The sequence below is a fragment of the Truncatella angustata genome (assembly GCF_020726525.1).
Source record: "Truncatella angustata strain MPI-SDFR-AT-0073 chromosome Unknown BKA67scaffold_6, whole genome shotgun sequence".
Classification (NCBI taxonomy): domain Eukaryota; kingdom Fungi; phylum Ascomycota; class Sordariomycetes; order Amphisphaeriales; family Sporocadaceae; genus Truncatella; species Truncatella angustata.
The window spans coordinates 3,095,077-3,117,234 of NW_025763386.1; the positions used below are offsets into that span (position 1 = coordinate 3,095,077).

The window sequence follows — 22,158 nt, forward strand, 5'->3', positions numbered from 1 at the left end:
GCATGATGGCTTTAATTGATCCAGGGGCCTAAAGAATACTGGAAAGTCTAGCTCAATATTGGGAACATTGAGACCTCAAAGCACCTACTGGAACTAGAGGTAGTTACGTTCGTTTCGAACACCGGGTAGCTTATAGCTTGACCTGGTGCTGCATTACGCAAGGCTCCTCATGAACTGTTGCGGACCTTCGGGTTTTCAGATGTCTTGACGTCAGTGCCCGGTTAGGGAACTATTGTTGACTCTGGAATGCACCTACTGTAGAATTTATGCCCTGGCTTATGCCGTATTATGTTCAAGGAACAACTCTTGGCATTGCGGCTGTGTTCCGTGTCGTTGCATGAATAATTCTGGCTCTTACTGACACCAACACGGCCGATTGATTAGATGATATAACATGACTGTATCTTGGAGTGCTCTATCAATAGAGACTTTTGATCTGGCACGAATATGTGGCCTCCTTAAGCACTCTACCGCATGCGGCATTGTATAGTGATCATCACTGGTCGATATTCAACTTCCCATGCGCAACAGTGACCGATCATAGTTGTTCCGGCAAAAACACTTGTTTATAACCAGACAGTTTATGTTGTGACGCTCTGGAACTGAGTCTGTCATTGCCTCCGCAGCGCATAACGTCGTCGACAAGTGACTGACGGCTCGGCGTCCGAGCCTCATGTCCGAGTATGCACAGCAGATCCTTGTTGCAGGTCCGCCCTTGGCATCTGATGGCGTCGTGTTGTGGGTCCCTAGCAAAACAGCGAGCACTTTTCTGGGTTGACGCAACAACTTCGCCGGCACTTCTTGAATTTCAGGGACGCCGTTGCCAAATGAACCGAGTCAGACAGAGGGTTTGTCTCGCATTCAGAAGAACTGAATGGCACCTAGATTAAGCGCAGAATCACCCCGCAAAATGGCGCCAATTCTACCAAGCTCACTGCATAACATCTTCAAGAATCTCTGTACTCTTGCAGGTCTTTCGAACCAACTACGATGTAACGCCACGAGAAAAACGCAATTTCAAAAGGAAAGACGAGGCGATGTGATAGATTCGCCACCCGGCCCAGCCTTGAATCGGCAAACTTGACTCCACCACCATGTCCGCGACCACGTTTATACCCTTGCAGAACAAAGCCGTGAGGGATGCCAGCCGGGGATTAAGCTCAGATCTTTCGGTAGCAGCGGCAATACAAGAATGGCCGGATCGACGTGAAGCTTCATTAGCGGAGCTGTGTGCATGTTACTGACTGGGATTAAGATGTAGATGAGCTTAAAGCATACCATAGCAATCTAGGGGTATGAGGATCCGCAATGGAATATAAACAAGCCTTGCCGACCAGTGCTGCATGTGGTTCTGGTCAGGTCACACATCCAATCCAGCTCGACAACCACAAGCAAGCGAAAATGCCATCTTTCCGGACCTTCGCTGCTACGGTATTGCCGGTCGTTGCTCAGGCATTGACTCTAGACGACATCTGCACGACAGAGTTCACTACAGCTGCCCTACCTGCTGTCGGTTTCTATCCAGGAATCACAATCGATGCGACATCGGTGTCAACCGAGGCTACTTACAATGTCACAGTCGAGTCCGAATGGTATCCCACGTCGACCATAAATTATTGCAATGTCACTTTCGCCTACTCCCACGATGCCATCGAGGGAGATCTGGTTCATGTCAGCTATTGGCTACCAGCGCCTGACCAGTTCAATAACCGGTATGTTTCGACAGGCGGCGGCGGTCTAGCTATCAACTCCCAATCGCAGTTCATTCCCACCGGCATCATTGTCGGCGCTGTTTCAGGCATCACCGATGGCGGCTTCGGTGATTTTAATACACAGTGGGATGCTGCCTTCCTTGAGTCTAACGGCACGATCAACTGGGAGGCAACCTACATGTTTGGGTTTCAAGCACACCACGAACTTGCGACACTCGGCAAGCAATTCACCAAGAACTTGTACGATGTCAAATCTTGCACCAAGCTTTTCGCGTACTACCAAGGCTGTTCAGAGGGCGGCCGTGAAGGCTGGAGTCAGGCTCAACGTTATGCCGAGCAATTCGATGGGTACGCCATTGGTGCCCCGGCCTTCCGCTATGGTCAACAACAGGTCAACCATTTGACCAGTAACGTCATTGAGCAGACACTCAACTATTACCCTCCCACCTGCGAATTGGACAAGATTGTCAACTTGACTATTGCTGCTTGCGACACTTTAGACGGAAAGGCGGATGGGGTAATCTCGCGTTCAGATCTGTGCAAGCTTACTTTCGACGTCAACAGCACCATCGGCGAGGCTTACACATGTGAGGCTTCAGCCGGAAACCCCATTTTTGGTCAGCCTACAACACCAGCTCAATCTGGGGTAGTCACTGCAGAGGGTGCAGCTGTTGCAAGTGCTATTCTTGCCGGCCTTCACGACTCGGAAGGACGCTTCGTCTATCTCAGCTATCAACCCGGTGCCACGTTTGAAGATGCCGCAACAGCCTATAATGAGACCACTGACTCCTGGGGTCTTAGCATCAGCGGCCTAGGAGGCGAGTGGGTGGCAAAATTCCTCGAGCTACGAAACGTTTCTACACTTGAATCCCTCGATGGGTACACGTACGATACTCTAAAGGACTTGATGATTGAGGGTTACGACAGGTACTATGATGTTTTGCAGACAACGTACACCAACATTAGCAGCTTGGATACTGCTGGCACAAAAATTCTGCATATTCATGGTGAACAGGACAATTCAATTCCCACTGGCTCGTCGGTTCGGTACTACGACTCCGTTCGTACTGCACTCTACCCCAGCTTGGGATACAACGAGAGCACCGAGGCTCTCGACGACTTCTATCGTCTGTTCTTGGTTCCGGGTGGTGCTCACTGCGGCGCAAACAGCTTTCAGCCTAACGGTGGCTGGCCGCAAACTACGCTGCAGACCATCATTGACTGGGTTGAGAAGGGGATTGCCCCCGACACTTTGGCAAACGCCGGTACTACCGTTGATTCCATTTGCAAGTGGCCAATGCGACCTCTTTGGGATGCTGAGGGAACTTTGACGTGCGAGTACGATCAAGCTTCGATTGACTCATGGACGTATGACTTTAACGCATACGATTTCTACTTGGATTAGAAAACCGGAAATAAGAGCTTCACTGATGTAGCACATTTGTTCTCATTTCTTTAACAGAGTCCATAATAGTTTTCTGAACTAAATCTTGATAAATATATTGTGCAGCTGCGAGCATTTACTCTTGGTTGTTCGCTGAAACGATACTACCGAGGATATGCCACTATCGGGCGCTACTGCCTCAACTTTAGCGCGCTCGCATGCCGTTTCTCTGCGATTAAGGCAATTCTTATGTTCAACCTTGTCTCATCATATCTCAACACATTCCAACCTCATAATCCAGTGAGCTGAGCTACAGTGAACTGCCCCCACATTCCATATCACACTCATTACATTTTCTTGATGGACAATCCTGCCACCGTCCGCGTTGCGCTGGCGGCCTTGGCTCTGGTCTTACCCGCGTGTTACGTTCAGCATAAGATAACAGCCAAAGCGCGGCGAAGAGACGGCCATTTAAAGCATGCCGAAGAACGGGTGCTTATTCTTGGCGCCTCCAGCGGTGTCGGACGCGCTACAGCAAAGCAGTATGCGGCCCGCGGCGCACGGGTATGCTTCGTAGCCCGCCGTGCAGATGAGATCTCTACACTTGCTGAGGAATGCGGAGACAAGTGCATATGGCAGGTTGCAGACTTCAGTAAGGCTGATGATATGATCAGCCTCAGAACCAGGGTTGAGAAGGAGTGGCAAGGACTGGATACTCTCCACATTTGTGCAGGCGTCTCGGCCCTGCAGCCTATTATGGCTCTCACGGGCACACGATCGCCAGATGAAGACGCAGAGGGTAGTGGCATCCGATCAGCAGTTAATATCGCTGGACGTGCTATCCAAGGAAACTTCAATGGTCCACTCGTGTCTGCATTGGTGTTTGTGAGTTGTTTGTTCTCACAGACCTGCCTACCATCGCACTGACTTTGATCGACAGATTCCTATGCTAACGAGAACTTCCTCCTCGCCTTCAGTTCTTCTCGTATCATCTGTGGCTGCGATAATACCTGCGCCGACAAGAGCACTTTACGCCGCAACTAAAGCTTCGTCGTTGCTACTGTTTCAGTCTCTGGCTATCGAACACCCTCAAATTGCTTTTACCTTTGTACTACCGGCCACCATTGAAGGCAACTTCCGCGCCTCCGCTGTTGATGCTGGCCCCGTACGGGAAGCGGACCCGAATAAGAACGGATTAAAGATCGTCTATGTCGCCCAAAGATGTATTGATGCGGTTGATCGTGCTATAACGGGAAACGTGGTGCTGCCAAAGTTCCCGTATGCCTTCGCACAGTATCTATATCTCCTCTGGCCTTCTTTCATAGAGAAACAGGCGCGAAAAAAGTATAACTTCGAGGCATAGGTTGAAACTACTGAAAAACGGCCTGGCTGACGCCATACTCGGATTTGGTGTGCTTATTGATGAACGCACTCGTGATACTCAAAATCGTGTCTGTAAGATTCTGCAACCATATCGGTAGAACCGGTGCTCATCCCATATTACAGCATAGGAGGAGGCCGTTTCAAGGACCGCTGGGCTTCTGGTTGGCTCTGACAATCTGTCTCAGCCAAAGCACAAGAGGGTGCAGCGTGATGTAACTCTTCCAATCCATTATGTCTTAATTATCACACTGTGTCTTGAGCATATCCATTTATAACTATTTATCACGATAGGCTCCGTAATCTCTTGGACTTTTCTCCGCCCTTTCTACCTCGTCCTCCCACTATCCACTTTTCCACGATGGAGTCGCTAGATCTGGCCGTCAAGCCTCGCGTTACAAAATTGATGGAGACCACATCTCAGCGGTTCGATGTTGAGCTTTGAGGATCAACGTTCATCTTATCTTGAATATCTGCAATTCTGTGGAGACTGGTCTACGGTAACTATCAATATAGCTGAGAAGCATAGGTAACACCTGTATTATATCTTGGTTGAGTTCAACCTTGGTAGCCTTGATAAGAGCAGATATTGCGCTTGTCGAGTGCTAATCCCCGAATGAACGAGCTAAGCCAGCAGAGAATATGTGCCTAGAGTCTTTTAGAATTATATAACTTTAGAAATGTGAATTGGTAACAGAGCTGAGGGATTGACCATTTAGGGCTCAACGAACAAATGCATTAGTTCTGTGTAGCAATGAGTACAGGTGTCAGCGGATAAGTAAACACATATGTAGCCACGAAGACAATACCTATGTGGCAACGTGACACCAATGAAGTTCCAGTAGTCAACTATCTCGAATTTTATTTTAGCAGTCGCCATTCTCTGTTATCGTCGATCAAGAGTGGCCACTGCATGTTCATTTAGCCAGCTTTCAGCCGAACCCATAGCGAGGCTCGGCAGAGGCCCGCAGCATATCTCATTCATTCCGGCTGAATTGTCGCTCCATTCTTATAAGCTAGAGAGTTATTACTGTTACAATGGCCTGATATCAGACCACTGTGGGCGCCTTCGAGGATGAATGTGGCCGTGAAGGTGTCACTCCCGTCTGGGTCTACAACATATAAAGTCAATCTAGTGTCCCTCTCTAGGTTCAATCTGATCTTATTCTTGCTCCCCACAAGTCAATCGTCCGTAAATGAGATGCAACCAGTATCACGGCTAGCGACAGCGGTCTTATTGCTGTCACTGATATCGACGGCGTCTGGGAAACCAACACACTTCGTTGGAGCAAACAACGCGACACAACAGCCGACCAGCGCTACAACTGCAACGAGTGGAAGTGCGACAGCGGGCACAACGCCGGTGATAACAGCAGCACATTCAATCACTTCAAGCATATCAACATGCACTCCATTTGTTACACCAACAAATCCGCCAGAATGTGTTAGCAAATTTGGCCAACTGAAGTGCTATGACCAACTATACTGCGAATACCCGGCTTCGTGGGGCGTGGGATATGACCCAATCGAACCCTGCTGGACGTGCGACTGATCTTCGGCTTGATTGAAGGTTGCAGCACGGATTGTTGGCGAGTGTCTTCGCCTGGCACTCTCAGACATGTCTTGAAGCAAACATAGACGGGTCAGAGAGGCAGACTGGATGTCAGGGATGTTTTTGATGCTTGATGAACCTTTAGAAGTCATAGAATTCTTATGATACCAGATGCGCAAATGTTACAAATTGTCAATGACATATGCAGAGCCACAGCTTCGAGTTTTAGCGACTGACTGCCGACGTGACAACAGGCGTGGTGATGGACATGACGGGCTCGGCATGCACGGGGTACACTCGGTACACTCTTCCGTGCGTAGGATAGCCTCACGCAATGACTATGTTGTGCCGTCAGCCTACAAAAAAGGAGGTCAGCGCTGTCAAATAGAGTACAGCTTCATCGAGTAAAAAATCATGTTACATCATTTGGCAAGAAATCGGTTAAGCAATTAATACCTCAGTCATTTAGTACGGCGCAAAGCGTTGTGCAAGCTTTCAGCATGAATGCGTGTCTGACGCAGTAATGGTGTCTTTCAACCCCGGCAGAGCCAGGCTGCCAGGTATATCGAGACGGACTATCGGTGCCTTTGAACCTGCCCCCTGTATACACCCATGTACTGAGTTAAATACTGTTCCGTATATTGTGCACTAAACCCGTGAATGGGCACGCTTAAAGCCGATTTCTGGGGTTGGATGGCCATACAGATCCATCCGAATCCTATCGCTGTTTTGGTTGATCTCCCGACGTTCCCCTCAATCTGTAGCAGTGTTGCTGCTGTACTTTCGGACGTGACACCACTGTTCCGCACCTATGTGAGGGGAACGAGTGCGGGACTCTAACACATCGCACTGTGACTCAAACATATCTTCCTAAATAGACCTTGTTGTTGCCAGACGAGTCCTGTTATCAACCTCGCAGCTTAAACCCGCGGATCATACTCGCCCATATTTCATAATGCCAAACTCAAACTCATGGCCGTTAAAGTCCTATCAACCGATTCGATTGGTCTATCAGTTGTGCTGTGTAAGCGCTATTGTAGCGCGTTTCCCCATATGGCTTGTTCGATTCGGGCTATTTAGATGTCTAAGGCCTCACCCGCAGTGGACGCTGAAACAAAGTATCATGATTCGGCTCATCCGCTTGATAGTCAATGCTCAAAGCCACGTCGGTATCAGCGATCCTATCACTCTCAAACCTGGCGCTGAGAAAGAGCGATTTGAAGTGATTCGGCCATTCTTGAAGGAGTTTTATCAGGGCCCACTAGATTCCACTGTGGCACCAACAACAATAGGCGGCACATGGTATCCAAATGTCACCAGGGGGCGAAGCGTGGGATCAAATGACTATGTTATCCTTCACTTGCACGGAGGTGCCTATGTCACTGGTAATGGGAGAGATGCAAGTCTAGGCTTCCTCGCAAATACCTTGGTGAAATATGCGGGAGCCGTCGCTATATTTGCTCCGCAGTACCGACTCTCAGGATACGACAATACCAACCCATTTCCTGCCGCTCTACAGGATGCGCTCACAAGCTATTTACACCTTGTTCGAACACTCGATATTCATGCTTCAAGTATCGTGGTGTCAGGAGACAGCGCTGGTGGGAATCTTGCCATAGCCTTCCTTCGATATCTTTCCGAGTATGGGAAGGAATTGAATATCCCAAACCCACGAAGCGCAGTCCTCTTGTCACCTTGGGTTTCACCACTGAATGCCCTCGGGGCTGACGTCACCTATACCAGCAATCCCTACTATTCCACTGATTACTTACCTTCTGAGTTTACTCGGTGGGGAGCGATTACTTATATAGGGTCCAATCTAGCAAGTGACCCATACATTACGCCGCTAGGAAATCCCTTCGTAACACCGGTCCCCATGTTCGTGAATACAGGCGCGATCGAGATGCTCAACATTGATGGTACTCAATGGTTAAAGGAGATGACGAGAGAGAAAGGCAACACAATTCATTATGAGTATGAACCCGTCGCACCACACGACACTTTGCTGATTGGTTATATGAGCGGATGGGAGGATAGCGCAAGGAATGTATCAGTGAAAATTGGCGAATTTATCAGATCGACAGATATTTCCCTGTACTCAAGGTATAAAGAAGTCTAGGGAAAACCATGACGGTATTTCATCGATACTCGTAAAAAGCTATTGAAAAGTCGTCAATATAAAAAATGCCGTGAATATACAACGTCGTTCGAACGCTGTTCTGTCTTACTAGAAGGCTGTATTCTCCAACGTGAAATCATATGCAACAGTTCTGAGCACTGTATAATAGCCTCGGCTGCCATTCTTCAACATGCGGGGACGCTACCACCTTGGTTCTGTGTCGCTATGCTTTCACCATATACGAGCGAAGAGTTTAAAAATAAAGGGCTGTGAGTGATGTCACGGTGAAGATTCAAATACTTGCAGAGATACTGCGATGATGCACGATTTTTGTGACTCCTTAGCCATGCCTGACAAACTCGACAGTCCACAGATAGCAAAAATATCTGAACTGCCCATGAAGCACAATACACGTCAATAGTGCGGCGAAAAAGAAACTGCCTGGGTCTGCATTATCAAGCGGATCCACACTTCGTACCACACTCCATACCACCCACAGAGGAGGGGTTCCGAGGCATGTTTAGTGGCTACGTCAAGATTCTGGACTATATTAATGGAGAACACGTCTATGATCATATCTGAAGTGGCTCCATTTCCAACACCTTATGATCAGGCGGCTGTATAAATTGACCTTTTTTAACACGATGAACATGGCGCCGGTCGAGAAATCAAGTACGACTCTAGAATACGATCTCTTGATCATCGGGGCAGGAATATCTGGGATCAATTGCTCCTATAGGCTGCAGACGAAGCTACCTCGCCTCAAGTTTGCTGTTCTCGAGAACCGCAACGATATTGGAGGCACTTGGGATCTGTTCAAGTACCCTGGAATCAGGTCGGACTCAGATCTCTTCACCTTTGGTTTCTCATGGCATCCTTGGCCACATCCGACTCCAATTGCAGAAGGACCGCTCATCGTGTCCTACATGAAAGAATGTGTGTCAATTTATGGCCTTGACAAGTATATAAACTTGCGGCACAAGGTATTATCTGCGGAGTGGTCGTCGAAAACGAGGAAATGGACTCTTGATGTGGACAATGATGGCCAACGGAAGGCCTACAAAGCCAATTTCGTTGTTCTCGGGGCAGGCTACTATGACTATAATCAAACATTGCCAGTCGAGATCCCTGGAATAGAAAGATTCCAAGGCAAATTGATTCACCCTCAATTTTGGCCGGCCGATTACGATTATACGGACAAGAAAGTTGTCATCGTAGGAAGTGGCGCCACCGCTATCACACTACTCCCCAATCTAGCCAAGAAAGCTGCTCATGTTACGATGCTGCAGAGAAGCCCTAGCTATATTGTCGCTTCTAAGCAAAAACCATCGGGCATCATTGATCTCCGCAGATTCTGCCCCCAGTGGTTGATTGACTACTACCAGCGGTGGTGGTTCTTGGTATTTCCACAGCTTTTCGTCATCATGTGCGAGTGGTTCCCCCGGTTGATGAAGCAGACGGTACAGAAGGAAACACTCAAGCTCCTACCTTCTCGGATTGCACTGAAACCTCATTTCGAGCCAAGCTACTACCCGTGGCAGCAACGCCTTTGTTTTGCACCGGACGGCGACTTTTACAAAGCTCTTCACACTCCAAAGGCTGATGTTGTCACGTCACATATCAAAACAGTGACCGAAGACGGCATAGAGCTGGAAATCGGTAAGAAATTAGATGCAGATTTGATTGTTACTGCTACTGGACTACGAATGCAATTCGGTGGCGGTATTCCATTACGCATTGACGGAGAACCTTACGACTCGGCGCAGAAATGTATGTGGAATGGTGCAATGCTTGAAAACGCCCCGAACTTGTTCTTTATGGTCGGTTATGTCAACAATTCTTGGACATTGGGGGCGGACGATACAGCTTTCATCATTTGTCGTCTACTCAAGGACATGCAAAAGCAAAATCTCCACGTCGCCGTGCCCCGGATACCCGGAGGTTCTCAGATGGATCGAAAATCCTCGTGGCAACTTACCTCGACATACGTGCGAGCCGCCGAGGAACACCTGCCAAGTGCTGGAACTAAAGGCCCGTGGCGACCGAGGAAGAATGTGATCAATGACTATTTCCATTCCAGATGGGGTAACATCACTAGCGGCCTCCACTTTGTATGTTAATGGGTCAAGTTGCTTTTGTCTCAGCTCGGATTTCGGGTCTCGTTTACTGTAGACTAGCCGAAACTTGGGTGGGTTGGCGCATGTTATATTACTACTTTTTCTTTTTCCTTTCTCCTTCATTTAGTCATTGAGAAATTCAGAGTCTACAGGAACCACCTCAATATTTCCTGGTCCTCTTGAAAATTTTAGCAATAAATAGACCATAAGCCACAAGTTGATCTATCGATCAGTACTTCTGCTGGCGTACGACAGCAGCGTCGCCTTCTATACCCAACCTAAGTTAGAGTGTGCTGAACTGTCTTCCCCGCGTTATACCCTCCCATTAGCATCTAACGTAGTGGGCGGGTAGTGCTTGCGGGGTTGCGGGGTGACCGGGATTCTATGGGTAGGATTAATTCCGGATTTCGTTGTTCAGTTATGTATTACAGGCGTTCGATTGGCTCTAGTCCAGAGAAAAATCCCTCGCTTTTCTGTTTAACCTGAAAGATATCTACCTGGGGTATTAAATTGATGAGTTGAAGAACAGCAGACACTGCTATGTAGATATGCCTGGCCTGTGCTGTGCAGTGCAGTGCAGATTATTCTCAGTCCTCTGCTTTGCAACATCAGTTGTAGAGGAAGCCTGCCGTGGAAGCGGAAGGATCCCGGTTCAGTTTGGCTACATTGTCTCCCCCATTTAAAGCGCGGTTTAGCCTGTCGACCTCTTGGTTATTTGCCACATTCTATCCTTGAGTTGCTTATCACTAACAGCCTTTCTTTGGTGACCAACAAAAACTAGAGCCTACGTTTGCTAATTCGGTGTTCGTATCTATCACCTGTAACGTTGTCAATATGGCAATTACGGCGACTGCAGCTGAGATCGAGGTGCTACACATAGCTACACCACTGCCTGAGCCACCATCTGCATCATTCTTTAATGAGACACAATGGAGGACTCTATGGGCACTGATGGACACTGTCGTTCCCTCTGTCATTCAGTCGCAAGAGAGAGGCACTGGTACGGGTGACTACGCCATTGGAACAAGTCTGTTTGAATTCTACTACCATGCAGCCCAGAAGAAGATGACTTCGCCACCTAGCCGTGAGAAGTTCGAAGCATACCTCTCGGAAAAGCCCTCAGCAAACGCGATGTTTTGTGCCCATATGACCCGAACCCTCGATGCACTTCCGAAGGAGATGCGGAATCAGCTCGGCCAGGTCCTCAATCTGCTAAGGTAAGCATTTTGTCTGCGAATTTGTGCCTCAGGTTGACGATTGAAGTACCCGTCTAGGTAGTCTTCCACTTACTGGCTATTTTACGCCATTCTGCGAGTTGCCAGGGGACGCAAGAGAAAAGGTTCTCCAGTCATGGTCATCATCATACTTTGCCACCCTCCGGGGTCTCTTCAAGTCCGTCACCGTATTGGCGAAGTCGAGTTGGGTTTCAACGAGCCCGCTGTTCCTAGAACTGAGTGGCTGGAAGGATTTGCCGGATGACTATAAGCCCGGGAAGACACCCGACTACAGATTTAAGCAATTCACTATTGGCGACAAGCCAGAGATTATCGAAACGGACGTCGTCATTGTAGGGTCAGGCTGTGGTGGCGGTGTTTGTGCTGAAGTACTGGCAAACGCTGGTCACCGCGTGGTAGTCGTCGATAAGGGCTACTACTTTCGGCCGGACCAGCTACCTATGAAGACAAGCAACGCCGGCCCGTATCTCTTCGATAGTGGTGGTATCGCAGTCAGCGACGATGGATCCTTGTCCGTCTTGTCAGGAAGTACCTGGGGTGGTGGTGGTTCGGTAAATTGGGGAGTCAGCCTCCAAACTCCTCAGTACGTGCGTGAGGAATGGGCGAAGAAGCGAGGATTACCAGTCTTCACGTCACAAGAATTTCAAGATGCAATTGACCGAGTATGCAATTACATGGGCGTATCTGACGCCACTGTTCGTCAGAGCCATCGGGGACAAATCCTTCTCGACGGTGCTCAGAAGCTCGGCTGGAAAGCGAAAGTAACACCTCATAATTCTGGAAACAAGGACCATCACTGTGGGCACTGCCATCTGGGTTGTGGCTCCGCAGGTAAGCAAGGGCCTGCAGTTAGCTGGCTACCGGCTGCTGGTCGAGCGGGTGCAGAGTTCATTGAGGGTTTTCAGGTCGAAAATGTGACATTTGATCACTTTGCTTCTGGGAAAAGGGCATCTGGCGTCGTCGGTAAATGGATTTCCAGAGACTCGGATGGGGGGTTGAGTGGTGGACTGGGCCAACGTATTGTGAGGGATGTGATAATCAGAGCAAAGAAGGTTATCGTCTCAGGTGGATCGATTTGGAGTCCCGTGATCTTGAAGAAAAGCGGGTTAGGGGTAAGCTTTCTGGCTGTCTTGCGGAAGACACATTCACTGACGAGACCAGAATCCACAAATAGGACGTAATCTTTACATGCATCCGTCTAATATAGTAACTGCGCTCTGGAAAGAGGATGTCAACCCTTGGGAAGGCAAGTCCTTTGTGATGTCCTGAGGGCAAGCTTATGCTAACGCAATGCAGGTTGTGCTATAACGAGTGTGTGCACCAGTTTTGAACAGCTCGATAACGATGGTAACGGAACCAAGTTGGAACCTCTATGTATGGTGCCGTCAGTTGCATTGCCGCAATTCCAGTGGCGAAGTGGAATGGACTTCAAAATGTCAGCTTTGCGATACCGCAACATGAATGCATTCTTCTCCATGGTTCGTGACCGCGACACTGGTTTCGTCTACCCTGATCCTTCTACTGGAAAGCCGCGAATTGTCTATACACCAAGCGCGTTTGACCGAGCGAATGCATTGGCAGGTGTGATTGGCTTGGCACGTATCTGCTACGTGATGGGTGCAGAAGAAATCAGACCTACTGTCACTGCAATAGAGCCATTCATGCGCACGGCATCAGATCAGGCGGAAGCGGAGGACGCTCGATTCGAGGATTGGATCAAGCGACTACAAGCAACAGGCATTTCTGAGACAGAAATCTGGGGCTGCGCTCATCAAATGGGAACTTGTCGCATGAGCAAGAATGCGGAAGATGGTGTGGTGGACCCTAATGGTAAGGTTTGGGGCGTTGAGGATCTTTATGTTGCAGATGCGAGCGTCTTCCCGAGTGCGAGTGGTGTAAATCCCATGATTACCAACATGGCGATTTCACACCTAACAGCCAAAGGCATAGCAGCTGATTTGAATACGCTCAAACGAGAAAGGCCATGAGGCGTTCTTGATTGGGGCTCGTCTGGCATCAAGCCAGTTTACCTACAACTATTCCTGGGGCCATGTACGACAGATTCTAATACAAGAGTAACAGCACGAGAGAAACCATTGGCGACTAAGTTTTTGGGTGGAAGTATCGGAAGCTGCGAGCACGGCTACATGTTGTTCATCCGGAATAAACATACTCTAACAGAGAATCATGTCCGTTCAACTCACCTCTTCACGCTGTCTTCCTTGGCCAAGTCAGACGTCCTTTCAACCCACAGCATATACAGTCGACTAGAGATTTTCAAGCGACTCAAGCGGGGAGATACTAGAATCAACGACGTGGATGTTTTTGGCCCTATGCAGTATTAGACGTTTGTTAGCCACAATCCTTCGATCCCCCGATCACATAGAGCAACCACCCGATGACGTGAAAGTGTGATATCTGGACTTGGCGTTGATTTATTTGGCATGTTAAGGTTATCTATATTTATGTCTGGGCGCCGTGGCACGTTCGCTTGGAAGATTGATTCGAATAGTTCTGTACCGATGATCCTTTCGACTAAATGCTTCGGGCCAGAAGCTCGAGATCTAATGGGTGTAATACGTAGCTAGGCTCATATTCGCCGCTCATATTGAATTTTGGGGGACAGATGTGAATATTACCACGAGAGAAAACAGTGATTGAGCTCTCGGCTTGGCATGACGATCTCTGACATGGCGGCCAGATGTTCTATGGTATTGGCATTAAACGGGAACAAACATGTCGTGCAGAATCAAGAACCACTTATGTGATATGGAATTAGAAAGGGAGACATCAAAGACCTTGCCGACGAAGTTCGCACTAAGCTGTCAACATCTTGTTGGCATTTAACTCCTCACTGCTTCTGGGATTGCTTTCACAAAACTTTCTATCTAATCTTACGCCAACGATTCCTCATAAACCCCGGCAGTCGAATTGTAAAGTATATCAATTGGAGTTATATCGAATTATTCTATTGAAAATATTGTTCACGTTCTCTCAATTGCTGCTTTTGTATCTCATCCTGACAGGATTGACTAGACTTACACAGCTTCTGGGGTAACTACAGATACCAAGAACAACGAGTATTGCTCAACACTACCTGGAACATTTACAGCTAGATTTAACGTTAGTTCGTGCATCTAGAATGGTACAAGATCTTCTTGGTAGCCGTTCAGAGACTCATTTAGAGTACATTGGGAACACGGAGCGCCCTGGGCGCCAAGGACAAGCCCGGAGAGGGCCAAAAGAGATAAACGCATCTTAAAAGAGTGACAGTGACCCGAAGGGATCCAGAATGACAAGTAATGGGTGTAACGAGCAGTTCCAATCGACATTCTCGCACACTAATCCTACAATATTTACCCCAACTGTGGAGCTGCCAAGGAGGAGTCTAAGCTGGCTCATGGCGGATAAATACAACGACTCAAGATTATTTGAACAGGCTTGGCATGTAAGCAATCGATGAGATGTCCACTCGGTAATAATTCAGAAGAGTGTTACAGGGAAGTCGGGCAAAAGAATCTAAAGTTGCCTGAACCGTATGCGCATATGTAGAGCGCATCACAACATTCACCATCGGTCGCATATTCAGCTCCTTAAATGCAGCCCTGCACTCTCCAATTGCATCTAACGTACCTCTGACTTGGGATGCACACAGTAAGGTGCTGAATAGGCCGTTGTACGATTATCCAAGGTTTCTCCTGGTTCGGCGCTTGTGGCTTGAAGCAATTTGGAGTTTGTTGAGACAAAGCCATGTCCACTAGTCACTGAACACCTAAGAGCTTTGAAACTATACTAGTATTTAGCTAGAAACAGCATTCAATTTTACAGCTTCTTGGTTTCTTAGGTAATTTGATCGACCAAGGCAAGCCGAGAGTTGTCTGACAGCTCGTCTTTTCTTAATATTTATAGGACAACGTCAACACCACCACCCCCTCTTAGCCAAGAATAATTTTTTGTCCCTTTTTTTTTTATTTAAAATATTTATAAAAAAATTTGGGGGAGGTTTTTTTTTATTTTTATAAAAATACTAAATAAAATCGAAATCGAAATCAAGCAAATAAATGAAAATAAGGGTGGCCTCATGTTTCGGAATGTCCATCATGGCTCGCACTTTGAAGAATTGTAATACTGATACTTTGTAGGGCTTTAGCCAGTGATCTTAAGGTTAGTGCAATATTTACCCAAAATCTGGCAGCTGCAAGACAATAGACCTGGTGACTTATTCTATTAGGGGCCAATAAGTTCTTAGCTTAGACTGTTTTGCACTCCCAGAATACATAAGACTTAGAATCGAGTTGCGGAGTACTGCTCATAAGTTATTAAATATTCTATCGCTATTCTATCGTTATTCTATGCGGGATATATCTCTATCGCTTCGTTTCGTGATGTAATAATTCTAAATCTTGGCCGCTTGTGCGAACTCAGAGCTGAAAGGGTAAGTAGTGTAACCATCCTTCTCGCCGGCATTGTAGAACTTGTTGCGATCGTACGGCGTCAACTCAATACCCTTCTGGACTCTAAAGGGCAGATCAGGTGTAGAGATGAAGTATCTACCAAACACGATCACAACATCTCTATCCTTGTATTCCTCAGCAGCTTCCCTAGCGCTATCTGCTGTGAATCCACCAGCGAGCAGGATGGGCGATGTGTTGTTCCATGCCTCAATGGCAAAATCAACCTTCTCCGTGGCCTCGGATTCGGCATTACCGCTGATACGAGACTCGACGAGGTGGAGGTATGCAAGCTTTAAAGCCTTGAGCTTGTTGACAACATCGGTGAATTGAGGTACGGGATCCGTCATGCGCATACCCTGGAATGGTGACCAAGGTGAGAGACGGATGCCAACATTATCTGCGCCAACGGCATCAACAACAGCGGCGGAAACCTCAATAGCGAAACGAGAACGGTTCTCAATGCTGCCACCATAAGAGTCGGTTCGCTGATTCGAATTATCCTGAGTGAACTGGTCGATTAAGTAACCGTTAGCGCCGTGAATCTCGACACCATCAAAGCCGGCTTCGATGGCGTTGCGAGCGGCTTGAGCGTAATAAGCAACGAAGTTCTTGATATCTTCTTGAGTCATCTCCTTGGGAGCGGGCTTGCCCTCCTCGGGAATAGCACTGGCTGACTTGATCGTAACGCCCTCGGCCCTGGATGCCTCAGGGTCCGCAACACGACCAAGGGCCCACAGTTGCATGTAGATGAAACTCTTCTTCTCATGAACTGCATCGGTGATCTCTTTCCACGCAGAGACCTGCTCCTTGCTGTAGATACCAGGAACATTGGAATATGTACCGGCTTCTTTAGACACTAGGGTAGCCTCTGACACAATCAGCGTGCCAGGGACTGAAGCACGTTGCGCGTAGTACTCCTTGACGAAAGGAAGGGGAACGTGATTCTCGTCGGCTCTGAAGCGAGTTAAAGGAGCCATGGCAATGCGATGCTCCAAGGTAACATTGCCTAGCTTGAGAGGCGAGAATAGGCGTGAGCTCGACATTATGAGATATATTTGCGAGTGATCTTCGGCTTGATACTTTGTGTACGTGTGGTGATTCTGACTGGATATCAACTTACCTTCAGTGGCTGTCTACATGTTATATACGGACTTCTACGGAGTAAACGAACAGCCAGGAACCATTATTAAGCACGAAATGACCTCATTGAAGACTTTTCTATGGCTTTCTTGTGAAATGGAGCTATTAATAAGTGGGTGCTGAATCTTGTGGAGATGCACCCCACTGTATCTAGCTTTTGTCAAAGTCGCCTCCAGATTGCAAAATTCCGGTGATTATGAATCGAGTAAAACGTGACCCTGTTGAAGTTGTACAACTGATGACTCGTGATGAGGCTGATGGTGTTGATTAGGAAGCAACCATAAATGGAATCAAGCCTTTGTGTCAGACAGCTTTGTGGGGTCATATGCGGCGGACAAAAAGTGCCCGACTTGCAGCATCCCGATGTCGGTCCAATGCGCGAAAACAGGCTTGCAACTATCGTGGGTCGTTTCACAGATGCATTGAACGAGACCGAAATCGTTCACGTCGCTGTGCGAATATTTTCATGTCCAAACTTTCTACAGGGCGACTCAAAAGTTCTGTCTAACCTAGAACAATTGCCCTCACAAGGACTCCAATTTGCAGAGTACACTATGCCGAGTTTGCTCCGCTATGCTGCTGTTGCATACCCACTTAAACGGTCTTCGAAAGGTATGTACTTGGTAACTTGGTAGGTGTGTGGTTTGTTTTCTGCTATACGGATCGGTAACGCGATGAATAATCAAGCACTGCCCGGCAGTTATTTTCCCCGCTAGTCATAGCGCAATAACCGCGGCTCGCAGGTGATTCATGATCACCACCTCATTTTCGTTTCGCACAACTGCATACGTTCTAGGTTAACGAATCTAGCACGCTCCTCATATCACCTAGAATTAAAGGGATAAGATCATGTCTTAAGTTCTGGAGAGTTAGCCCATTGACTAAATTAGAAATGGTATAGCTCAGTCGAGGGCGCCAGCGGGTATCCGACAGCCCGTCATCTCATGTTAGAATGTCGTGAAAATAGTCCAACGCAATGTTGCGGTCTAACATCCAACAACAGCTGAAGGTACGAAGAGTCAGTAGCCAGAGTCTTGTCCTCAAGACCAAGCACTTCAAAATTGGCGAAGCTCATAGTTGAACTTTCTTGACATTATGGCAGCCTTTCGTACTCAGGCATACTCAATTCTCACCTAACACATTCGACATCGCTATTATAGGCTTGAACGGTAGATTCTGAGCTGAGTAGTAAGGAGACCATTTCCCCCCAAAGACAGAGTATGTTGATTAATCGTAGGCTTGTCGGGCTTACCATGACATTGTCGGCTTTGCGCTTGACTCCCAAGACGGTAACAAGATGACTGCCCATCTGGCACCTTAAGAATGTTGTTGATTGAAATATAGTCGCTCTTATACATACTGGTTATGAAATGAACAAAGATTCGGCCCAATCCTGTACAAGCTGATGTTTCATATATTCGCTCAGAATATATGCTGATCGGTCTCTTCTGTGCTCGGCTACCTCTGCTCATGATCTAGCCAACCTAGGACCTATTCCGTCTATCAATAGCCTACCACAGTAACAGGACAATGGATGTAGCGCGATCAAGGCCGAACCTGGTTCGCTAAGTCAGAATGAACGAGCGGCGGTCCGTTGATTTGCAAGAGCGGATGTACAAACGTCATGTGCAGATTTGGGTGACTGCGACTATCCTTGAGGCTGCCTAAGCTGCTAAGGGACGATGGTTATGACATCGAAGTCGTTGATCGGTTCTCATCCTCAAACTATGAAACTAGCAATGCTGAATAAAACTTGCTGGCCACAGTTATTGCGGTAAACATGGAAGCGGGTGCGGAGGCCACTTGCTGACAAGTCAATTGAGTTTGTGACGAAACTTGGGTCCAAACTACTTAAACTCTGCTTAAGAAGACGCTTTTCAGCATTGTGTTCGAGGGGTTTGATGAACCCTTTGCTTTCACTAGTCAGCCCAATCAAGTCAAAGATCCCCAGCGGTGAAGTTGTTGGCGGGTTTTATGCCGATCATTAACATACACCGGAGATCACCCAATTCCGGCTCTCCGGCCAGCTATCATGTGGACATTCGCGCTAGCGCTATCGTGGCGTCGCGCCGGTATGCTTCCATATGGGGAGAGCGCGTTTTATATCAACGTGATAGCGAATTGAGCGACGACCCACGGCCATTAACAACCGTTATACTTCAGCTAAAGTGCCCACGGACACCATCTGGAGAAGCGATGACGCGGACCATCGCTCCAGTGCTAACCTTTCGAGCTATGGCATTGCCTAGATGCCAACAGATGGGATCAGCTTTAAACTCCAATAATCCAGATTTCCGTCTGGAATATTACATCTAACCTGTCTCTTAATCAGGCTCCGGGCACCACGGCCTTGTTTCGCATGCCCCGGAAGGTATGATATTATACACCGTCTAGGCGCGTTACCGATGGCGGTTGCACCTGATGGAGGGTCCAAGTTCTGTTGTCTCATTGCCTAAGGACGATTCCTATGTGCCTGAATGCTTCGTACGTCAAAAACCGCCAAAAACCGTCGCTCGTCGCCATCCTAATGCAATTTTGTAGGCATGGTACACTGTGGGAGTTCTGGTCATCCTATTACGATTCGCAACTCGTGTGCGTACTGTCGGTCTCTCCGGGTTTCGCGGCGATGACTATTTGGCGATCCTCGTAGGTATTCACCACACTTTTGTTCGCTTAGGGGTAACTAATGTCCGCCAGTACATTGCTTTATACACAACATGTATCATCATTGTCTACGTCACGTACTACACCGGTGCCAGCCTGAATATCGACCCGTCCAAAGTTGACCTTTTGACCGATAATGATATTCGAATACTTGTTATGGGATCGCGAATCGAGTATGCTTCGTTTTTCATCTATGTGGGATGTATATGTAAGACACAAAGCATACATGGGCAACTCTCTTGCTAATAACTAACCAGGGACCTTGAAATTCTCTGTGCTATACTTTTATAACCGCATTACACTCGGCGTGCTACGACGAAAAACAGTTATGTTCTTGTGGTGGTTCTGCATTGGATCTTTCTTTGTAGTTTGCACCACCGCGCTATGTTCCTGCTACCCGTATGTGTCTCGAGGCGGAGCTAGTGTGTCCTGTGATGCTAACGATGTAATAGGGTACAGCGCAATTGGCAGGTCAGGCCGCTACCCAGTGGGAACTGCACATACAGGCCTCAGAACTTTGTGGTCCTTGCGGTCTTCAACGTTTTAAGCGATGCAGCATTGATGTCAATCCCGATTCCCATCATGAGCCATCTACGTGTGACAACACGCCGCAAGATAGGCATCTCAATATTGCTCTCATCCGGCGTATTCGTCATATCCACCGCTGTTATCAGGGTGGTGCTGACTCTGATTGGAGAACCAACGATCATCACCATTAACCTCTGGGGCTTCCGTGAATTAGGTGTAGGACTCATTGCTGTTACTGCTCCAATTGTTTACCCAATGTTCACCCCTGAGTTTTGGCGCGCCGGACCCTATGTTCGCCAAAACCGACGGAATATACTTCAGGCTTCTTTGAATATTTCCATTGGCAGCTTCAAAGACGACAACGACGTTGGAGTCCAGCTGCGTCCCAGCAAGAGCTGGCCAAGTCAACCTCGGAAAGCTTCTAGTGCTTATCATAGTAGTCTCCAAGATATCGATATAGAATTTGATCTTAACAGCGATGGGGTGGAAACAATAGCATGCAAGGATATGATTTGAATCGAAAATCCATGCTCAAAAGAATAGTCCTGGGTGATCCGTTTAACGTCATGTTAACAAAGGCTGAGTTCCCAGATTTTGACGCAAAGCCTCATCGATAAAATCGGAAGATGCATGTTTTGATTCATTTTTGTCCGTACAAACCCACATGTAAAATAACATTCGCTTCACGTAATGCATAGGGACTTATGCGGTTGATGTCAGCCAGGTTTCCTACCCACTGTCTGTCCATGTTTGAGTGCGAGGCCACAACGTCTCAAACGGTTCTCACACGATTTCCCCATGATTATCCCGACTTGACTCAACCCTTTTATATAACGTTTTTACATTGTCTTTTCCAAGCGCCCAGAAGATTCGCCCTGCTTGTGGGAGTTGATTCCAATATTTCTGGATGAGAAAATCTGGCATGGAAGTCTTATGTGTCAACGAGCTTGAAGGGTGCATAAGTGAAAACAAGTTACTGCGAAAACAGCTAGAAAATTATTTCGGATTATACCAATATCTTCAAAGTTGTATCTCGTATCGAGACCATATGCCAAAACTTCTTGCATTGAGAGGCAAAATCAGGAAAAAAAAAAAATTGACAAAACACTTCAGGTAACGATGCGGAACGGTCAAGCAATGAATAACCAGCAAAGGAAAATTCCAGCTGGGATTCAAACGGTACCAGCATCTCATCCTAGTAATCCGGGTTTTGAGGATGGAGTTGGAAACAAAGACATATCATTTTTGCTGTCAACACTAAGCTAATCCAACCTCAAGAGATAGGGAGGCTAGGACCAATGCATGGCTTAATGGATTCGTTTGACTACTTATCGCATGTCACAGATCTTGGGCCTCTCAAGAGTCCGTGCTAACTAATGAACATGTTACTCTTGTACATAGAATTTCTTGGCCGAGGCTTGCTTGGCGGCTTCAACCCTATTATCAGATTACTACTGTCATGAAACCTTGGGTAGCTTTGTACACTTGAAATTGGTGCCGGGTACAGTTCAGCCTCAGGTGAACGGTCACCAGAAAGCTATAGCCAAGGACGTCTAGTCCTAGTCGAATCAACAGTTGCGCAGCAAAAGTCGCTATAGTTGAGCTATTTAGCAATATGGGACGCTGAGTGCTTGGAGTCATACATTGCAGACTGGGTTCGTTCTTGTCTCAGTTCACAGCAGCTCAAACACCTGTCTTGTAATTGCCGCCCCATCCATCACGCCATGTATGTAACCCTCTCCCAGTGACTTGTAATAGTGCTTGGCATCGTCCGGTGTCACGCCAATCTTCTGGCGCTCACCATACTCGGCACCATCGCTTCCGTGGTCATTGGTTCTACTGCCGACGGGCAGATCCGACTACACTGGTCTGT

At 47.6% G+C, this 22,158-nt stretch overlaps 9 protein-coding genes across 9 annotated transcripts; 8 read left to right on the forward strand and 1 right to left on the reverse strand.

The window, feature by feature from the left end:
- The first annotated feature begins 792 nt into the window (after positions 1-792).
- BKA67DRAFT_355751 (uncharacterized protein) lies at positions 793-1,196 on the forward strand. The gene has a single exon (XM_046096390.1). It carries the CDS (start codon positions 875-877, stop codon positions 1,082-1,084), a length of 210 nt encoding a protein of 69 aa, XP_045956700.1. The 5' UTR covers positions 793-874; the 3' UTR covers positions 1,085-1,196.
- On the forward strand, positions 822-3,176 carry BKA67DRAFT_573959 (tannase subunit). Its single transcript, XM_046103385.1, has one exon. It carries the CDS (start codon positions 1,309-1,311, stop codon positions 3,115-3,117), a length of 1,809 nt encoding a protein of 602 aa, XP_045956701.1. The 5' UTR covers positions 822-1,308; the 3' UTR covers positions 3,118-3,176.
- Positions 3,177-3,456: 280 nt separating this feature from the next.
- BKA67DRAFT_593884 (short-chain dehydrogenase) lies at positions 3,457-4,459 on the forward strand (the record flags this gene model as incomplete). Its single annotated transcript, XM_046104989.1, has 2 exons — positions 3,457-3,981; positions 4,037-4,459. The coding sequence occupies 2 exons, from the start codon at positions 3,457-3,459 to the stop codon at positions 4,457-4,459; spliced, it is 948 nt and encodes a 315-aa protein (XP_045956702.1).
- An 870-nt stretch (positions 4,460-5,329) lies between these two features.
- On the forward strand, positions 5,330-6,114 carry BKA67DRAFT_355759 (uncharacterized protein). Its single transcript, XM_046096391.1, has one exon. It carries the CDS (start codon positions 5,552-5,554, stop codon positions 6,026-6,028), a length of 477 nt encoding a protein of 158 aa, XP_045956703.1. The 5' UTR covers positions 5,330-5,551; the 3' UTR covers positions 6,029-6,114.
- An 815-nt stretch (positions 6,115-6,929) lies between these two features.
- On the forward strand, positions 6,930-8,240 carry BKA67DRAFT_573964 (alpha/beta hydrolase fold-3 domain-containing protein). The gene has a single exon (XM_046103386.1). The coding sequence runs from the start codon at positions 6,984-6,986 to the stop codon at positions 8,145-8,147; it is 1,164 nt and encodes a 387-aa protein (XP_045956704.1). The 5' UTR covers positions 6,930-6,983; the 3' UTR covers positions 8,148-8,240.
- A 184-nt stretch (positions 8,241-8,424) lies between these two features.
- On the forward strand, positions 8,425-10,643 carry BKA67DRAFT_573965 (monooxygenase flavin-binding family protein-like protein). Its single transcript, XM_046103387.1, has one exon. The coding sequence runs from the start codon at positions 8,792-8,794 to the stop codon at positions 10,265-10,267; it is 1,476 nt and encodes a 491-aa protein (XP_045956705.1). The 5' UTR covers positions 8,425-8,791; the 3' UTR covers positions 10,268-10,643.
- Positions 10,644-11,098: 455 nt separating this feature from the next.
- On the forward strand, positions 11,099-13,487 carry BKA67DRAFT_593887 (GMC oxidoreductase; the record flags this gene model as incomplete). Its single annotated transcript, XM_046104990.1, has 4 exons — positions 11,099-11,481; positions 11,528-12,611; positions 12,661-12,745; positions 12,796-13,487. 4 exons carry the CDS (start codon positions 11,099-11,101, stop codon positions 13,485-13,487), a joined length of 2,244 nt encoding a protein of 747 aa, XP_045956706.1.
- Positions 13,488-15,895: 2,408 nt separating this feature from the next.
- Positions 15,896-16,996, reverse strand: BKA67DRAFT_520451 (uncharacterized protein; the record flags this gene model as incomplete). Its single annotated transcript, XM_046098185.1, has 1 exon — positions 15,896-16,996. One exon carries the CDS (start codon positions 16,994-16,996, stop codon positions 15,896-15,898), a length of 1,101 nt encoding a protein of 366 aa, XP_045956707.1.
- Positions 16,997-19,023: 2,027 nt separating this feature from the next.
- BKA67DRAFT_573979 (uncharacterized protein) lies at positions 19,024-20,958 on the forward strand. Its single transcript, XM_046103388.1, has 5 exons — positions 19,024-19,577; positions 19,635-19,739; positions 19,791-19,965; positions 20,015-20,156; positions 20,210-20,958. Exons 1-5 carry the CDS (start codon positions 19,515-19,517, stop codon positions 20,799-20,801), a joined length of 1,077 nt encoding a protein of 358 aa, XP_045956708.1. The 5' UTR covers positions 19,024-19,514; the 3' UTR covers positions 20,802-20,958.
- The last annotated feature ends 1,200 nt before the right edge of the window (positions 20,959-22,158 follow it).